At 32.7% G+C, this 21,508-nt stretch overlaps 1 protein-coding gene across 9 annotated transcripts in view; it reads right to left on the bottom strand.

The window, feature by feature from the left end:
- The window catches only part of Ube3a (ubiquitin protein ligase E3A), a 189,842-nt gene that overhangs the window by 111,425 nt on the left and 56,909 nt on the right, over positions 1-21,508 (bottom strand). For 6 of the 9 annotated variants that reach the window (XM_077109185.1, XM_077109184.1, XM_076851274.2 and 3 more), the window contains 4 exons: positions 12,697-12,998; positions 10,440-11,686; positions 3,781-3,925; positions 610-815 (listed from right to left, as the gene is read on the bottom strand). In XM_077109185.1, the coding sequence (XP_076965300.1) occupies positions 610-815; positions 3,781-3,925; positions 10,440-11,686; positions 12,697-12,998 (1,900 nt within the window). Of the gene's footprint in view, positions 1-609; positions 816-3,780; positions 3,926-10,439; positions 11,687-12,696; positions 12,999-15,314; positions 15,334-21,508 lie in introns of those variants that run through there. The other 3 variants (XM_077109186.1, XM_077109187.1, XM_077109188.1) reach the window with 2 other exon arrangements.

Genomic DNA, 21,508 nt, shown 5'->3' with positions numbered 1-21,508 from the left:
AGCCACAACCCCGGCTCCTGTATATAACTCTTTTTAGAAAAATAAAAACAAAAAATACAAATTGTGTCAGAGAGAACTGGACCATAAATGATATCCATTCTTCCCTGTCCCCTAAATAGTTCATAATCTAGAAAGACTGTCAGTCATTGATGATGTTCCATTCTTTGCTAAGAAACCTCACACTACCAATTCAGCAACAGATTTCACAGATATTCTCTATGAGAATATCCACAGTGTCAAGTATGGAGGACATAGCAGAAGGACAGAAACAGACACAAAAACTTGAACACACCAAGTTCCTAAGCCAGTGCAACTGTGATTTCACCTGGCAGATTTATATGATCACATTAAAAAAATAAATGTTTACAGACTCTTCCTTATGAAATTAGTCTAAGAAAAAAAAAAAAAAAACCTGCCTGTACTCAGTAACATATAGAAATTTCCCTCTTTGACTTTTTAAGTGTTCTTAATACTTAAATTCAGATTAAGATAACTTTATCTTACTAGGTAAAAATATTGAAAACCTTTAGTAACATTTTATGTAAATTAAACTACTTTTACATTTAAATAAAATCTAAGAAATTAAATATAAAATGACAAGGAACTTACTGGGTGAGAGTCTCCCAAGTCACGAAAAGTTCCTTTCTTTCCCATTAGCTTCCTATACACAACCATGGGAAAATGGACATCCAGGATACAGTTGTTGTAAATAGCCAGACCCAGTACAATGCCAATCAGAGTAAACTGACCCTCAGTTTCAAAAGAGGATGGATTAAACCAAAATAATTTTGTAGATTCATCATATGTGAACATACCTACAAGAAATAATTTTAAAAAATACATTACTTTTTATTTTATGAAACATTGGTGAAGAACAATAGCATAATTGTAAAACTGAAATCTTTACACATAAAAAACTCACATTTGAACATGAGAAACTAATGCCCAAATATAATTGATTGATATAAATGTGGCAAATGTTAGCATGTTAATTTTAACAAGTAAAGACACAAGGTAATATGAAATGGAAGCATTTCTAGAAAGCTTAGAGATTTCATTAAATCCAAGTTTTATAATCTATTAGAACATTCAAAGGGTGAATTTATATTGAATTTATTCAATCACTGAAAATTAAGTGCAAAAACAAAGTCATATGACCCCAAAACATGTGAGATTTCCTTAAAAGCTTATATGTAAAAGCCGTTTAATACACATAATAATTGAACCAATATATAACAAAAGTAGTTTTGTAATCTTTCAATTTCATGTGGTGGTTATTTAAAAAAAATCAACTTAAAGAACTTTTTAGCCTCATTCCTTAGAAAACAGAACTCTTTCATTTTTAGTACATGAAAAAGCATTACTAGGGAATGAAAATAACTGGTTTTATAATTTCTCTTTATTTTACTAAATGTTTTTCAATTACTACTGTGAAACTAAATAAAAATATTTTTAAAATTAGATCTGAAAAAAAATCTGTAAATTCCAACAGAACAGAATTCAGAAATAACACAGCATAAAAATGTATTTTTAAATCAATAATAATAATAATTTCAAAAGCTTTTAAAAAGTCATTCATTTTTACTTTAAGTTAAAAATAACAGGGGTTTTAAAATGCCTCTTTGACCACTAAAAGCATACATTAAACACGTTATTTTTCTAAATTCAATTCATGGAATAATGTTTTGTAAATTATCCAATTCATACTTAAGTTTCACAATTTAGATCCTTTTTTTTAAAAAAAAAAAGAGAGGGCGAGAGAGTGAGAGAGCAAGAGAGAGAAAGAGAGAGAATTTTTTAATATTTATTTTAGTTTTCGGTGGACCCAACATCTTTATTTTTTATGTGGTGCTGAGGATCGAACCTGCACATGCCAGGAGAGCATGCTACCGCTGGAGCCACATCCCCAGCTCACAATTTAGATCTTAAGAAATGTTTTATTTATAGGACCAGTTATAGTATCTATGGAAGTGCTAAAAATTTCAGGTGGCAAATAATATTGTGGTAAAATGTCACAAATTCATGTCCTTAGGCTTAAGAATAAGGAACTAGAAATTAACCAGAGCATAGATTGCACAGGACATTACTTTCATCTCCATATACGAAAAAATAGTAATTATGAAATCAAAACACTGTAGCTAGAAGAAAAGTCCCATAAAGGATGCCTCTTGTAAGATATTCTTTAAGATTCCTACTGCCATCACTTCATTATCTTATCACCTGGAACATCTTAATGTATTTTTTCCCTTAAAAGTTATTTTTGCATATAATCCAAATACATTTTTATATCTAATGTTTAACATTTCCAGATACATCAGAAGCTACATAGTGAAGGGTCTGCCAAATTTATGAAGCCTACAAACCAATTCCTTATGAAGTTCATAAAGTAATTTCCTTTCTCAAAAAGGATATAATTTTGTGTATCTCTGGTTTACTGTGAAGAAATTACATACAAAGAGCCTACACTTCTAATTAATAACAAAATATTGGCTAGACTATTATAGGTAAATCTTATCCTAACTGTACTTGTCATGAACCTAAAATGTTTGCTTCTATTTATACACACACACAAATGAATGGCTAAGAACAATAACATTAATTCATCATCAATTCAATTTACCCACAGTACTAAGAATCCATAGGCTTTAACAGTTTAACTCAAAGATTAAGGAAAATGATGTGCATGATTCTATGCCATGTTCCTCACAATTCTAATAGTATCTTTAGTTGAAATTTTTTCCTATAATTTTATTAAATTTTTAATGCAAGCAAGCCCAATAACTAAGTGGTTACATTGTAGAAATTGAACAAGTGCAGAATTATTAAGTTAAGCAGACCATGCAATAGGCAGTCTTTTCCCTGTTCTGCTTTGCCTACTTTTCACAACAAAGAAAGATACAATCAGATTCATATCCCTCACTTTCCAGACCAACATATGTAATAAGTATTTCACAAACAGCATTCAAATAATAATTCTTTTGACTGGCAAGTACTATTAGATATGAGGTAAGAAAAGGGTTCTGGAGTGGTTTGGAGGAATTGCTACTATACAAAAACCTAAGAAAAAATGTTTTCCTCAGGCCTTGCTCATGTTAGGCAGATGCTCAACCACCCACGGAGTCATATCCCAGCCCATATTTTTCTGGATATTTTCATATCCAGAAAAATCTCAGAGCAAAAAAATCTAAATTAATTAATTTGATATTACTAGTTTCTGAACTTTGAGCATGATACACTTGTGAGACATTCTCTTGATATTCTTCAAATGACTTCTCTCATTAACACCACGAGTTTGTGACCATTTCAGACTATACAAAGAAACTCCTTCAATTTTTCCAAATTACAACATTCCTAGATGTTTCCAATCAAATTTACTAAAAAGATAATTACCTTTATTAAAACATTTGGCTATATCTTTTTATTTTATTGGTACTGGGAATTGAACACATGGGTGCTGAACAACACTGCCCCCACCCCGTTTTTTTGATGGTACTGGGGATTGAACCTAGGGCCTTGTGTATGTGAGGCAAGCGATGAACCAACTTGAGCTATGTCCCCAGCCCTCTGGTTACATAATCGTAAATAAGAACTTGAATGAATGATGCAAATCTGTTCCTAAAGCACAGATTTACACAATGCAGTCAGTTATCTGTTATTATAGGTCATCCACACCAAAAATCATCCTTCATTTCGGCTTTTCAGAGCTGAGAATATTTATAAAGGTAAATTCTTAATTCAAAAATATATGATGTATATTATTCATATCATCAAAATATTTACCAATATCTGGATTGAAGATTTCCTCCACAACCAGCTGAAAAAATTCTTTGGAAACACCACCCTCATCAACTCCTTGTTCTCCTTCAAATTCCACATACAACTGTTTCTTCAAGTCTGCAGGATTTTCCATAGCAATCATCTCTAGCTAGTTTTTGAAAAGATAAATGTAAAAGATGATTGTCAGCTATCAGGATACAAGCAAAATAAAAATAAGTAGAAGCAACACAAAAACAAATAATAAAGAAAAATTTTTCTCTTTTTTTCCTTTCAAATGTAAACAGGAAGCAAATGGACCCCCCCCCCCAAAAAAGTCAAAGACAGATTAAGTCTCACAGAAAATGGAAAAGTGGAATAGAAAAAAACCCCAGCATAATATTTAGGATTACTTTCTAATTTCACTGATGTTTTATAAAAATAATACATAGTAGAAAGTTAGAATTAGATTTTCTGTTACTTGTTTTTAACAAATTTGTGCCTCAAAAGACATATAAGTTAAGAGAGATTAATGCTTATGTGACTGCTCTAAATCGTTTGGCAAAAACAATGGAGCAAAGAAGCAGAACTTCAAAATTATTTACTAATAGTCCTTCATGTTTACTAGAATAAAAACTCAAGAATTAAGTCTCACTGCCCATTAAGTCATAGTAAAATAATTTCAACTTAGAAAAATAAATTGGCTAAACAGAAAAACCGTTTATGGTCTCTCACAATGGAACTCAGTATAAAGTAATCTTTTAAAATGTACTGAAATGAGTGCAGGTAAAACATACACTTGTAATTAACAAATCCTAGTATCTAGCATTTCTTCAACTATAGATCTTTTACTAAACACTTTTTCTATCTACAGAATAATGTACATAAATTGATTATTCAGTCACTGTGAGATTAATCACCAAATCAACACTAGATTCTAATGTAAAATGTTTATATATAATTTGTTCTATGCCAAAAATTTACATAGAACATGTCTGATTAATTATCCATCTTATTTGCTGAATTGCTTCCAAACATCTAATGGTAATAAAAAATTTTTCTTTTTCACTCAGCTGTGATCGGTGGTGCACACCTGTAATCTCAGTGGATCTGGAGGCAGGAGCACCAAAGCCAGCCTCAGCAATGGCCAGACACTGAGCAAGTCAGTGAAACTGTGTTTGTAAAGAAAAATACAAAATACAGCTGGGGGTGTGGCTCAGTGGTTGAGTGCCCCCTTCAATCCCTGATACAAAAAAAAAAAAAAAAAAATTGTTTTTTACTCTTCAAGAAGATCTAAATTTGCCAAAACAATATTTAAGAATGTTTAAATTATTCTAATTATTCCAAATGGAATTTTAGAAAATGTTTTTAAACAATGCAACTATCACTGGAATAAGTATCTTATATTCCTAAAGTAATTACTTAGGTAACAATACTCATTTGGACATTCTTGTTTGTTTACAGCAATTTTTTAAAAATCTCAATTCATGATGGCTCTAGCTCCATGTTTTTCAAAATGCCAACTGCAATTCATTAGTGGGTAGTCAAATCCATTTAGGGTTTACAGCCAGCAAAGGGGAAAAAATAAGAATGCACTGCACATAGTAACAGAACCTATTTTTCATGAAACTTTTTTGTTTCAATTAGATGTATATAGATGGATACCCACTGTGTACAGGGAAGCTAAGTAAACTATTTCTTATTAAGGGATATAATTTTTTTAAAAAGATAGTTTGAAAAAACTGACTGAATTTTTTTTCCTGAACAGCTTAAACTCCAAGGTTTTATAATTCTGTGAGTTTACTCTAAAGCTTTGAAGAATGTTCAAAAGCAATCTCAAAAATTAAAAAAAAAAAAAAAAATCAGGGATTTATTTTTGAGACAGCATTTCATTGGGGAAATAATAAAACTCAGAATACTCTATACTAGCCCTGTCACTTAATAAAACTTTTTAAACATATTTATTTTTTCGTTATAGGTGGACACAATGTGTTTAATTTACTTTATGTGGTGCTGAGGATGGAACCCAGTGCCTCAGGCATGCTAGGTGAATGCTCTATCTCTAAGCCACAATCCCAGCCACTTAATAAAATTTTTAACTTTTAAATTTAGCAAGTGACTCAAGCCTCAGTTTCTTTATCCACAAAGGAAAAAAAAAATACTTTTCATACTACAAGGTCATGAAGGCTTAAAAAAATACATGAGAGAGTTCTACAGAGCAGCAATATTATTAAGACATTAACACATCAGATTGTTATCTTTTAAAACTTTGTTCTCCAAACAAAAGAGTCAAACAAAGGAACTGGAGAAAGACTAGTTTCAAAAATCTAGACTCAAATAAATATAGACTTGAAAATAAACGAAAGGGGTGGGGAGGACGGAATTCCAGTTGATATCCAGCCTCAATCTATAGACTATATAGGATTCTAAGGTCTAAATTTACAATTAGTATGTATTTAATATCCTACATTGCTATGTAACCCATTCCTAGTTTTATTCTCCCAGATCTCAAATGGCTAGGTGTTAATGGATGTAAGTATATTTTTCTATTTGTTTTTCTATCACAAAGGCAAACATGCTATACATCAATATAAAGAATTCCAAAGTGAAAAAAAAAATCTGATATTCAGACCATATCCTAGAGTTTTTCCCATTAATACTCATAAATGAGCACTGACTACTTATCAACATGAAACCTTTTAAAGAATTTGGTGGAGAGTTTCTATAGGATTCAGAGGTTCTATATTTGAGTCTTAACTCCACCTAAGAAATGTCATATGTCAAATGAGACAAAATTTGTCCTCATTCTTAAAAAAATATATATATCTGTCAAGTTCCACCAATCTTGACTGTATACCTTGGGTGTCAAAAGAACTTAATGCAGTATTTGTTATGGTAAATGAAAACATGTAACCTCACCTCTTTGATTTAGTTTCAATCTATAAAATAAGCAAAATAACATATTGAAAGTTAATATATATGAATGCTTGGATGAATTCCCTGCATAATATCAGTGCTTATAAAAGTATGTTGTTGCTATTATTACTATTCTATTGGTTCTAAAACTTTTTCCAGGTTTATGTGAAACTCCAGCCATGATGTCATTTTCAAACTATCCCAGGAATAACTGCAACAACAACATATACAACTTAAAAGCACTTTACACATTGCAACCATTTAATCTTCACAACAACTTCATCAGGTAGGTAATATTATTTAAATTCAATTACAGAGGGTTAACTTAATGAAAGGTTAAAAACTTGATGAAGACAAGTTAGTAAGTCATAAAGAAAGAGATTCTACTCCAGCAATAAGCTCTGAATCATTGTGCTTCACAGCCTCTCTATAATGTGTCTTTTATTTTCTGGCTTTCCATATTTTCTATTGTTTTACAATGAATGCTTTAAAAAATAGTTGTCAACTAAATTTCTCAGATGTAAATTTCCAATTATCAATTTTAGAGTATCATTCTCAGACATATAAGTCATTTTGTAAAATATTTTATCATTTAAAGTTGCATGGGTAGCCTTTTTTTTAAATATTAACTTTAAATTATAGTACAGATAAAGAAAGTAAAATTTCACAATAGTCATTTTGACAATGGTCATTGTTACGTAGGGGCTGCATTTATTCTTCCTCTTTCATAAAAATAACAACCTTGAATACTTTTGTTTAGTTAATGAGAGAATTATGTAAGAACCAAACAGTAGAGGATATATTTTATACTTAAATATAATAGAGACCATGGGGACGGGTGATAAACAAAATAGACTGGGTATAACGAACAACATGAACCTCTTTCTTATATAACTTCCTCTTCTTACCAAGACTTTTTATTTCACCAATTGTTGAACAAAATGAGTTTTACTTTCCAAACATTTAACTAGGCATGATGACTAAATTCTAGGGGTCATTTTAAAAAAACTGACCCAACATGAAAGCATTTCCAAAACACCTAGGTACGTTGACATTTCAATATAAAAATATTGTATTACCAGATTTATAATAATCAAAAGGAAAGCCCTTTACTTAAAAACTTTAATAGCCTGGGCTATTAAATAAAATCCAACCTTATTCATAACTGAAAAATGATTCCTTAATGGTATGGATATTTAAGGAGTAATGCTCACATAAACTCAGCCTAATATTTAATAATACTTACATTCTCTAAGGAATCTAGCTTATACTATTTCTGCCCATTAGTTTCTATGGACAGAAGTTTGGTAGTGAATAACCTTATACTATTGATTAGAAAGCAATTCTCAGATTATTCAGATATATTTAATTTTTTCACATTCTCTATAAGCAAATGAATAACAGCTTGTTATCACTTAAATAGAAAATTGAAAAGTTAGTGCAAAAGCCATATCACATAATTACATTTGTCCAGGAGACCTGGGTTTCTGAGTCTACTTCTAATTCTGCCATTCATTTCTGCAGGTAAAAATGTCTCTAGATTTCATTTTCTTCTCTCGTCATACTAAGGAATTTGTCAAGTTTCACTCTTTTAAATTATTATGATGCTGACTACTTCGTTCTTTCATTAAGAAATTAGGTAGAGGATATAAACCAAGCATAAAATTCTTCATTTCAGTTAGAATAAATCCTAAGAAACAACAAAGAAAAGGGAGGAAGAAAATAAAGAGTGCTATCTGCTTAGTGTGAGCATTCAAGAGCCCCTTAGAAGTCTCAGTGGTCTCTACTTCCTTGTATCTATTTCTTATCAGCATGCCCAACACAGAGGATTACTGAAATGAAATGGTTTTATGGACAGGTAAAACTCAAGTAGAGGTATCATCTAAGTGAATCCCAATTTATAATAAGTCAAATCATATTCAGTTTGATAAAATAAGCAGAACTCACTAAAATACACATATATTTGTTAGTGCAACTACAAAGCTAATAGTTATTTTGACACTTGCTTAGGAGAAGGCTTTAAAAACTGAAATGGCTATTTCCTCAAAATCCTTAAAGATAAATTTAAAACACAGAGTGAAGTGAGTATCAAGGACCTAAACTTTTACTGGATCTTAGCATTACTCTAAAAGGGAAAAAGGGGCTGGGAATAAGGAAGAAAATAAGGCTGGGTAAATATTTGAGCAGAAGACAAGAAGGGGAGGCAGATAATTTTGTTTAACCCTCAATGGACTTTTTTGCTTTTTTCAGGCCAGGCATAACTTTTGCTGAAATCAGCTGAAGGGACATGTCACATATAGTGTGTAATTTCAGCATTTCAATCTCTGCTCCAAAAATAAATATGCATATAAACCTCGAAGTGCTTTTCATAAAATTTCATTTTCATTCTTACAAAATGCCCTACCCACCCTGTTGAACTATGCAAAATAAGTTGCTGGCTGCTTGATGATTAGTTACTAAATGTATTAATTATTAATGTTGCTCAAAGCTACATAAATAAGAGGCAAAAAGCAAGCAATAGTAATCTCTTAAGGCAGATAAAGCCCCTGTCTCCACCAAAAAGCTGTTTTGACTTTCTTGAGAATGCAGAATCTTTCTTCAACACTATAAACATTTGACATTATTAAAAACCAGTAACAGAAAAGAGGCACAAACTCTGAAGTTCATTAAGGTTGAATTCTGATGTTGTAACAAAATTTTCCACTGGTTGAAAGTTTCATGAATCCTCAGAGTTAGACAAATCTATTCTAAAATTAAAATACATTTTAAATACATATCACTGTATCATAGTTGTTTATACCATGGTTTCTTAATTCTGTTAGTACAGAAGGTTGACTAATTTTAGCTGACATTAAATTTTACCTCAAGTTAATGAAAAAACTATCAACAACAAGGATACAAATGCTATGAATACAATAAAAGCATACAAAAGCACGCTAACAAATGTAATTTTGTAAAATGTGACTGGCAATTGATTTCTGTCTTCTGGTGAAACCAACATTCCTAAAGTAGTGACACTAAAATTCTTATTCTGTGGAGGAAAAGTAGTAGTAACTAGAGGCAATCCCATCTGAAAACAAACAGAATTAGAAGACGGGTACCCAAGCTCCCAGTATTTTCCCAGCTTAATCTCTCTGAATTTGGCTAATGATACAGGTACAATCAATAAATTCTTAGAATAGCTGCTCTTTTCCAAGATTATTTCAAGCCCCAAAGTCGTCCCTATAAATATTTAAGGGAGAAAAACTACCACAACCACAGTGTCATACAAGGACATTTTTGAATGGCTTAATAGAACTCCAATACACACCAACTTTATCAAAAGTTGGTCACTTTATCAAACTTACAATGATGCAAATCTAAATTCTACATGATGGAATTTTTTGTGCACCACTTACAACTTTATGGTATAAATTTACTGTACTACGTCTCCCAGTTAAGAACTCATATTCATACTTAATATTGATATCTCCACATTTTCCTTGTTCCTATGTCTCAGTCTTTCCCTAATAATCTCTTCTAAATGAAGAAACTCTAGGGATTAGTTTTCAAGATTTAGAAAATTCATTCTTTTTCAAATACAGAGTACTCATTAGGTAAGACAATAAAATGTAGATACACTTATAAACTTGGTCAGGAATAACAAAAATACTTAAAACTTAAAATCAGAAATATCAATGTCTATATGATACTAAATGAATTCACTGAACTGCATTACAATATCCCCATTATTAGGTTTCTTATTTAGTGATTTTAAACAGCAAACTTACCCGAACAAGTGCATCATCTATGATATGGTCACGTCTGACTTTCAGTCTCAAATATGGATTCAACTGCTGTCCTTGAACTAGGCTGTAGAGAACAGTGATTCTTCGTTCACTGTACATGCGAATTCTATTGTCATAATATAATCCCAAATTCTTTGTGACAGCATTCAATATAAAGGGACATGTCATAAAAGAGAACTTGTTCTCTGTTTCTACTTTGAAAAAAGTATAATCTTTATCCATTTCCAGAACATCATTCAGTGGTTCATTAATGAACTCTTCAAAAGAGATAAGTGGTTTTCGACAATCCAGAGTTTTAACACCAAGTTCAGTTTCCAATGGGTCTACTCGAGGACCTTTCTTGTTTCTTCTTTCCTCTCCCAAAAGCTCCTGAAGTGTCAATTCACTAGACTCAGGGATGGGCTCTTCATCATCTTCTTCATTATGATTTGTGTCTACTTCTCCTCCCACTACATTTGCATAGTAAACCATTTTCAAGCACTTTGAAGCAGCAACAATGGCATCATCATCATTCACTAGATTTCGACTGTTAAATTCATTGCTTATGACTTTGTAAGTAATAAGTTGCTGAAACGTTTCCATCATTCTCCGAATCTGATCTGCACTGTATTTAGACCATAGTCTAATCAGTTTCCCTTGGGCTGCAAGGGGTAGCTTGCTCATTGCTTTGCAAAATAATGGCAATGCCATTTCCAGATATTCAGGACTGTGGAGATTTCTATTCTCCATTACAATAATGAACAAATTCAGATAATTAGGATCTCGGGAGTACACGTTATGATATGTCAAGTCACATTCTACATTAGGTGACAAATACACAAGTGCATTGAGAAAGGCAGTTTCTATTTTTTCATTAGAGAGCAATCTGGTATAGACTCTTCGAATAGCATCAATATCCACAGACACATCATCCGGGCCTAATTTTTGTAAATTATTGTCTCCCTGTGAGCTATCGCCTATTCTTGAGGATGATGCTTCTGAATCTTCTTCCATAGCAGCAGCAGAGCATGCAGCTTTTTCTTTTTCATCTTCATCTTTATCTTCATCCTTTCCTTGAAGAGATTTCAGTTCTTCCTTGGTGTGCTGTTTCATTTTCCGAAAGCTCTGTACCAATGCCTCAGCACTAGAGAAAACTCTTCCAATGACACGAATTAAAGGGGAATAATCCTCTCTCTCTCTACATAATTCAAGAATTTCATACACTATTTCTTCGGTTAGGTAAGTCACATCTAGAAAGAAGAAAAAAGAGAATATTTAATTTCAAAACATGCACTTTATTGTAATAAGTTCTCATGAACTTAGTTATGAAATGTTTTATTGTAGAAAAAAACACAACTCCATTTCACTAATTAATTTAAACTTGTTTCAAATGAGTTATTGAAAATTTTGGAAGCATTCTCTAACACATGCCTTAAACAAAAAGATTTCTCTTTGAAAATATAATTGCCTCTACTGGTGTAAGCCCTGTCAGTCATCTAAAATTTTATTTTCTTATTGCTAATATTAATTATCTTTTCTGAGGGAAAGAATGTTTAGAGATTTGCATGGGGGAAAGTTTTAACAATTTTTAGAATTTAGAGCCCTTTAAAAAATAGACTTAAGTGAAAACTGCCACTAAGGCATGATCCTTGGCCAGCAAGTCTGTCCCAAATGGAGAGTAGATAGGATAAAGGGAGAATACAGAAGGAAAAGTAAAATTATTCCTGAGACAAGTTTTACTAAATTTTGCTTTCCCTTCTAAAACAGAAGGGGGGAAAAAAAAAAAAACAAAACCCAAAAAACATTGCTTCATTTCTCTCATTTCTCTCTTTTTTTTTGGCGGGGGGGGGGGGGGGGGGGTGTAATGGGGATTGATCTCAGAGGTGCTTTACTGAGCCAGCAAGTTTTGGTCTTTATTTTGAAACAGGGTCTTGCTAAGTTGCTTAGGGCCTCAATAAATTGTGGAGGATGGTCTCAAACTTGCAATCATCCTGCCTTGGCCTCCCAAGCCACTGGGATTATAGGAATATGCCACCAGGCCCAACATTTTTCTGCTTCATGGTCATGGGGTTTCAGAGCTCTTACAGATAACTACAAGTTTGTAGCCTAATTTAAGTGATTAACTACAACTTAAAACATTTTTCCTATTAGAAAACTAATGTCCTAAGCTCACACAATATGACAAAACAATAAATTCATATATTTAAATCTCTAATATAGTATTCAATCACAATTCTCAATTAAAAAGAAAATATCTTACCTTTAAAATCAATCCTAGCTCCTTTTCCTTCCTTCTTGTTCATTTTTATCTCAGAGTTGTTAGGGGCACCTTTCGAGTTCTCAAGGTAAGCTGAGCTTGCTCCTTTCTTGGAGGGATGAGGATCACAGAGTTTTGCATTAATCTTATAAAGCTCGAGGGCTTTAATAGCTGCTGCATTGTTATCCATACGGAGAAAAGTTGGACAGGAAGCACAAAACTCATTCGTGCAGGCCTCATTTCCACAGCCCTCAGTTAACTGGTGGTAGTAGCGTTCTATTAGATGCTTTGCAGCTGCTCGCTTCCTGTACCAAACATTCAAACAGTAATAAGCACAGTAATTAGTACAGCTCAGGAACAAAGCTCAACAGATCATCAAGGCAAAAGTTAGTCAAGCATTGAAGTAATAAACTTGCATATTAAGATGAGATGTAAAAACAGGAAATCCACTGTTTACCCATAGCTTTTGACTAGTGAAATATTTGATATTTTCTAAGATACTAATATAAAAAATGTCAATGCTTTCTGAAAGCATCTTAATACACAGTTTTCTTTTGGTTAAAGAGGGGGGAAAGTTTTCTTGTTGCGGTATTGTTCAGCACAACAGCCAGAAAACCACAAGGATGAAAGCTAAGAGTTTTATCATTTTATCACTTTAAATTAAAAAAATGAGAGTCTATTTAGAGCATCAATCCAGTTTTCCTTTATATAATCACCAAATCAAGTTTATAATACTTAATTTTTAGTTTTCACAGACTCTCTATCTGAAATTAAAAAAACATTTTCCCTAGTTATCAACTAAATGAGAGAATAAAAAAATAAAGAGTAACTTTACAAATGAAAATATTGAAAGGTAGGGTTATACTACAAGAAAGTGGTTCCAGAGCACACAATCTTGAAACCAAAACTTATCACTAAGCCTCCTCATTAATTCCTTATCAAAAGAACATGGAATATTTTAAGTTCCATAAGGACAAAATATTATATTCATCCTATTTTGATAAACTTAAACGCAGGTTACTTTTCCATTACGGCTGTTCTAGCAAAGGAACCAAGAATGTTGAGGAAGGAATATTTCATTAAGCAAATAGAATCTATTTCTATGGTTTATTCAACTCAATTCTATGCTTCCAGTGATAATATGAGGTTAAGTAGAAATAGTCTACTGGATCCAAAGAAATATAATTCGAAGCTTTTCTCTCTGATACTAAATTTTATGTATGGGATCACTATAAAGAATCAAACTTATAAGAAAAAGGAATTCAACTAATTTAAATCTCAAAACATTCCTGCAATTATCTTATTAACACGTAGGACTAAGAGTCAAATGGCACTGGAGTTTACAGTTTGTTCATCATGAGAGACTCAAGAAAAATGGCAAACAAGGAGATAAGGCACACTAATTAAGTCTAATTTTGTCTTAAAAGGTAGGATTCTAAACTATCAAGAAAGACAAAAAGAGTGATAATTCAACACATCCAATTCATTCTAATGCTTTTTTCAATTTCAAAATATTCCATGCAAATTTACCATTCATGGCATGCAAACAGAGAAAGAAGAAAAACCCACAGAACACACTTAAAAATGCATGAACCATCTATATGTAGGTACATACAATCCCACATTGGGATACTAAAAGTTATTATTCCAGATATCAAAATTCAAAATATGAAAATTAAAACATGTAAAAGGAATAACAGAATACAGAAGACTTAAAGCATATGTTGCTATTCTTCAGTAAAGAATGGGAGGTATAAGACCTGCACTCTCAAACAGAAGTAGATTTCTCTAACAAGAACATGAAATAGGTATTTCTATTCTGGAGGGCAATTATGAACATTTATCAAAAATCTTAAAAATATAAATATCCTACCAATTAGAGATTCCACTTGTATAATTCCCATAATATGAATATCGCGACCATCTTCCTGATACATCACCAACTCACAAGTCAGCCATGACACAGTAGGTTTAGGATGAACCCATTTTTGTTTCAAAGTGTTAATAGTAATTTTTACTGTGTGATATGAATGAATGGGTTTTCTAAAATATCTCTATCTTTTTATTTCTAATATTTTCTTTTCTATATTAAGTATGCTACTTGTTATTAAAAATTAATAAATATGAATGGGGAGAACATTAGCAGTTTCAAAATTTTATGTACACGACCTGAATAGCCCCAGAGTTTATACTAGAGTATCCATAAATTTTTAACAATTATTTATCAAATTCAAAATGCCAAAATGATCTAGCTGCTTTTTCTTAGTGAAAATGTCAGGTTTTGTCTTAAACTAACCAAAAACAAACAAACAAAAAACTCTTCATATATGTAATACTTCTGTAAGTTACTGAATAAAGAAGGAGTATGAACAATGAAATAACTCTGAGAAATCAAAAGACCCTCATTAAGTGTTAGCTCCTTTTATCTCAGGAGCTGTACGATACTGACCAGATAATTCTTTAGATCTCCATTTTACCATTTTTAAGAGTGTTTTCAGTTCTCAATTTTGAGTTATTCTATGGAATAGGAAAAGTGAGCAATAAACTCGCACTTATTGAATGCCTAGTAACAAACTCAACACATTGCCAGGAACTTTTATAAATATTATTGCATGTAAAACCTATGAATCCAAAGATCCTCTTCAGTCTACTGTCAATGAAAGAATGAGGAGTCGAACCTTGTACCTAAGATCACACAAGGGAAAAGTATATAACCAGGACTGTAAAGAGTCCAAAAGTCTTCCAGTTTCAGAGTCTAAGTCATTCACTGATTAGTAGAACAATGTAATTTTACAGAAGGTGATTCATTTCCTCATAACTAATTCCTAACATTAATGGTCCTAAAAAATCTTATGGGAAAAAAAGATCCCATTAATAATGTGTAACTGACACAAAATGTAATAAAGAAAAAAACATCGTTATTTGAATGTGCAGGTTATCTGGTACCATATATAGAGACCGAGTTTCCTGAGGAAATGGTACCAATGTATTCTTTAATGCTAATATATAGCTAATTTGTTTAAGATGTATATGCTAAGGCACTTCATAGACAGTGCCATTTTAGAAAACAGTAATCCTTAACATTTCAAAGCTAGAACCGAGGCTAGACTGCCCATGTTTACCACTGGCTCTACCCCTTACTGAGTGTGTGAACCTGAATAAATTATTTGGCCTTTCCATTGCCTCAGTTTCCTCTTTATTAAGATGGTCATATGTGTAAGAATTATCATGACTGTGAGAATTAAATGTGTTAATATGTATATAAAGTGCTTATAAAATTATCTGGCACATACTAAGCACTATACAAGCATTAGTTGCAGTTATTATTGTGGTATTGTTATTACCCTCCTAAGTATATATTGAGATGATTAGCTACCTTAACTTACATCATGCTCCTGATGCTCTGAGGAATTATCTAACAAATCACACATCTAATAAGAGATTTGAATCCAGGTTTGACTGCAGAACTTGAGCTTTTTATTACAACTACTAAGAGGAGAATAAAGAGTTACTTACTACCTCAAATTGATCTGGTTCTCTGTCTCCAGGTAACAGATACAAAGCGCACTGATAAAACAGGACTAAAAAGAGGTCATGCCCCAAAACTCTATGTTACTGGTGAAATCAACCATATTAAGCATTATTTTTTCTTTATCCCAATGATGCCCTGAATTATCTGAGTGCATTTGTATCCCATCTAATTTAGGGCATAAAAAAAAAGAAGAACCACCGAAATTCAGTGAAGTAGGTAAAGGGAATGAAGGGAAGGAGGGGATGGGAAAAGGAGACAGTGGAATCATTCTGACATTATTTTCCTATGTACACATACAAATATACCATGGTCAATCTCACCATTGTGTATAAGAAATTAATTTAAAAAACAAAACTGGGCAAATGGCAGAACAATCAATAGAAAGAAGGGGGGAAGAGGTATTGGGGATTGAACTAGAACCGATATATTCCACATTTTTATAACTATGTCAAAACAAATTCTACCATCATGTATAATTTTTTAAAAAGCAAGAAATTTTAAAAAAGAAACTTTCCTCAGTAGACTAAAAAAAAAAGCATACAAATTATAGAGCACAGAAAAGCTAACATATTAATAATATAAAGGTGAATACTACTCATAATGTTTTAATAAATTTCCTGTCCACAGTTAACATCTGTACAGCAGCAGTCATCAAATCATAGGGCCAAACCTAACCCATCACCTATTTTTTAGACTTTACAAACTTAGAATATTTTACATTCTTAAATGGATTAAAAGAATGTGAACAGAATATTTGGTGTTCAGACACATAAAAATAATACAAAATTCAAATTTTTGTATTCATAAAGTTTATTAGAACATACCCAAGCTCATTTATTTATCTATTAGCTATGACTATTTTTACACTCCAACAGCAGACTTAAACAGAGACTTATGGTTGGCCTGCAAAGCCTAAAATAAATACTACCTTGAAACACCACACACAAAAAATTGCCAACCCTTAGGATCTATCCTCTCTGTCCTGATTATTTCATCTAATCATTTGTCTTCCTTCCTCTCTTTCTCCTGAGCAAATAAATGTAATAACATGTGTATCTTTGGACTAAGGTTGTGGCTCAGCGGCAGAGCGCTTAAAGGGCACCTGTGAAGCACTGGGTTTGATCCTCAGCACCACACAGAAATAAATAAGTGGATAGGTAGATAAATAAATAAATAGATAAATGTATTGTGTCCATTATCATATATATTTATATATAATGTGTATCCTTCTTCCAGTATTACTAAAGAAAAGAAGGAAAGGAGAAAGGGAAGAAGAAAGTTCAGAAGGAAAAAGGGTGTAAAGGAAAAAGGGAAAAGAAAGGGAAAAAAATGGAGTAAAGCATTTGCCCTGATTAGATTCCTTTAGTAACACCTTATCTACTGTTCATAATCAAAATGGCCAAAATAGGATCTTTAGCTTACTTTCTACAGTTTTCACACATTGCTCTTACTATGTCAAAAGACAGAGTCCTCCAATAATAATAATATTTGTTAAATAAAGGTATACCTTTCACCAGGCACAGTGGTACAAGCCTATAATCTCAGAGGCTTGGGAAGTTGAGGCAAGGAGGATTGCGAGTTCAAAGCCAGCCTCAGCAAAACCAAGGTGTTAAGTAACTCAGTGAGACCCTGTCTCTAAATAAAATACAAAACAGAACTGGGGACATGGCTCAGTGGTTGAGTGCCCCTGAATTCAATCCCTGGTACATCCCCCCAACCCCCACAAAAAAGGTATACCTTTCTTATTTAGTCAATAATAAAGATCAAGTGAGAATTTCCAGTAACAGATCTCTAAAAGTTAATGCAGACACCTGAAAATATTTATCCAATTAAAACAGGTAATACTTTATTTCTATGACTGAATTATTTAGACAGTCCTAAAAATAAAAAGTTCTATGGAATAAATCATATCTGGAAGGTCAGAGTTTACTCTAGAGATCTGGACAACAAGTCTTTTAAAACTGATGTCAGTAATTAACTGTGAAGTATAAAAACAGTAAGATGAGCTGACAATAAAAGGATGTGTGGCAAAGCAAAGTCAATATTAATAACAGCTTCTGGGTAACAGACTTGTAGATATCAGCTGTTAAATTCTTCCAACTCTGCTACATGCTTGGAAATTTTTATAATAAAATGTTGAGAGGAAAATGCTGTCACCATATTCCAATTTTCTAGAAAGTACGTTAATCTACAGAATGATATCAACCACAAGTGGCAAAAAAAGGAAATACAACCTCAGTGTCATCTATGGCACCCACCAATACCATGTTTTTTGACTTCTAATTTAGTTTTTGTAATAGTCCAGCACATAGAAGAAAAAAATTAAAATGAGACTGATTAAGGAATTAGAATCTTACCATTGCTATAAGTTACAACTTAAGTTACCCAAAAAGGAGACATATAATAGGGAAATGTATTTACTATTCCTGTATAAATGACTAAGCATGAGGGTCCGAACCATTAAAATGGCCACCACCAATTTAGGAGGCAGAAATTGAACAAGATTTTAAATTCAGTACCACTTCACCAGCCTTAGAGAAAATTATTAGGAGACTCCTACATCAGAAATAAAAAGACAAAGACTTATTATGAACACACATACAAGTATAAAACTGACTACTAGAAGAGATATGAAAATGAAAGAGAATCAGTACAGAAAACTAACAAATGACAAAGACTAATAATAAGAGAAAGATAAAAACAAAGGATACACAAAACAATGAAAAAATTATTGCTCAAAAGTACAAGAGTAGGTTGTTACTCATCAGTAAAAGCCTTGACTATAAACAGATTAAATTCCCCATCAAAACAAATGGACTAGCTGAATGGGTAAAAAACCAAACACGATTCAACTTCATGCTGCCTTCAAGAAATTAACTTCACTGGTAAAATACATACAAACTGAAAGTGAAGTGATGAAAAGACAATCAATGTAAATATAAGCCATAAGCATGTATAAGTAGCCATACTCATATATAAAAAAAAAGACATTAAGTCAAAAACTCTAAAGACAAAGGAAGATAAAGGCATATAAGGCCCTCCAGCATTGTCTCTCACAGAAGTATCAATTTAAACAGCTATTTATGCACAAAGCTAGCTTGGTCTTGCCTGTGTACTGCACTGGTCCGGGTGGACTGTGGGCTCCAGGTATGATACAGAATTAACATTTTATTTCCCACCCCCATCCCTTTCCCAATAACTGAAAGCACAATATGGAAAGAGTAATTGTCCATGTGGGGCAAGAGAAGGAGGCAGAGGCCAATCTCCTCCTGGTGAGGTCCAGAGGCAAGCAGAATTCTGTAATGCCTGTCCACAAGCCACTGGCTATGGATGAGGATTCTGGGCCCATCCCAACCATAGGCAGAAGCCTGAGGGGACAGACTACCATTTTTGGGTATTCTACCAGTTAATTCTAAATAACACACCAACTATGGATTTGGGACAAATTTGGGTTTAGAGCACCCACTAGTGCTGGGAAGGTTGGAAAAACAGAGTTGCAGCAAACCTGGACTTGGATGTAATCTTGTACTAACATAGTAAAAGTAACAACAGGCACAGGGAAAATAAGCGCCCTGCTTAATATTTCTAGAAGGACAGGACAAACACCAGATTATAAAGAATGGAATGTAATCTTAATCCTTCAATGAGCATATGACATTAGAAGCCAACAAGCCCTGAGAACTCTAAGGGACCTTGACCTAACCTAACAAAGTAACAGGAACCAACCATAAAGCAGCTGACATATGCAAACGCCTAACAGAATTCGAAAGTTATAATGAGGAGACTCATTTTTTTAAAAATTGCTTTTTTGCAAACAAAGAGTTCAGTAGTCTATCAGACAAACCTGAGGTTGAGCAGTTTTTTAAAAAATCAGAGAAATCCTCAAGCTGAAAAGTACAAACTTAAAACATGATCAAAGGCATTAATAGAAGAAGAAATCAAAAGACAGAAAAAAATCTGTAAACTTAAAAGTGGGCTATTTGAAAATAGAGTAGGAAAAAGGAAAAGAATGAAGAATAATCAAGAAAGTTTATGGGAAACCTGGAGCAGCATTAAGACAGCAAATATTAAACTTACTGTCATTCAAGAGGAATTTGGGAATGCCAAAGGAGTACAAAGTTTATTCAAGGAGATAATAAGAGACAACTTCCCAAATCTACAGGATACAAATAACCAGATACAAGAAGGTCACAAGTCACCAAATTCAACTCAAAATAAATCTAACATGTTAAATTAAGCTCTCAAAGGATAAAGATTAAGAAAATCTCAAAGGAGCAAGAAATCAGAAGAAACATATAAGCATATTCCAAAATTACTTGAGAACAAATTTCTCAGAAAACTTTACACAAAGGGGGGGGGGGGGATATGCAGTGGCTGTAATTGTTTGATATTTTAACACTGCTAAAGAAAAACTGTTTAAAACTACCAACAAAGAATACTGCATCCAGAGCAAAGCTACACTTCAGAAATGAATTAGAAAAAAGGGTACTGTAAGATAAACAAAAGCTGTGAGAATTTCTCACCAGCAGACCTGCCCTACTCCCTGCTAAAGGGAGTTCTTCAAACTGAAAGAGATGCTAACCAGTAAGAAAGAAAACACTGGAAGGTATAAAACCCATTTGTAAATATCTGAACAGAAAAAAATCATAAACCTTTCAAAAATCTTCAGATTAAATACTACAAAACAAAATGATTAAAAACAAGAACAACATTAATATATTAAGAGATGGGAAAAAGGAAGACCTAAAATGGTACATCAAAAATTCAAAATGTGCCAGGCATGGCAGTGCATGCCTATAATCCCAGGGGCTCAGGAGGCTGAGGCAGAGGGATTGCGAGTTCAAAGTCAGCCTCAGCAAAAGTGAGGCGCTAAGTAACTCAGCGAGACCCTGTTTCTAAATAAAATATAGAAAACATAGGGCTGGGGATGTGGCTCAATGATAGGGTGCCCCTGAGTTCAATCCTTGGTACCCCCCCCAAAAAATTCAAAATTCAAAATCAGTAGTTTTTCTCATTTTCTATATGATGAATGTTAAATTGAAATAATTTCAAAATAGTTTGTTATAATTAAAAAATATGTCTCACTATAACCATGAAGAAAAAAATATAGTGGATAAATATGGTGGATAAAGAACTGTGCTATACATACACAATGGAGTATCACTCAGCCATAAAGAAGAATCACTTTATGACATTTACAAAATGGACAGACCTGAAGACCATCATGCTAAGTCAAATAAGCCACTCCCCAAAACCAAAGGTAAAATGTTTTCGCTGATGTGG

The sequence above is a fragment of the Callospermophilus lateralis genome, chromosome 3 (genome assembly GCF_048772815.1).
Source record: "Callospermophilus lateralis isolate mCalLat2 chromosome 3, mCalLat2.hap1, whole genome shotgun sequence".
Taxonomy (NCBI): Eukaryota; Metazoa; Chordata; class Mammalia; order Rodentia; family Sciuridae; genus Callospermophilus; species Callospermophilus lateralis.
Note: the sequence above shows the minus strand (reverse complement) of the source record. Positions and strands in the feature narration are given on the sequence as shown.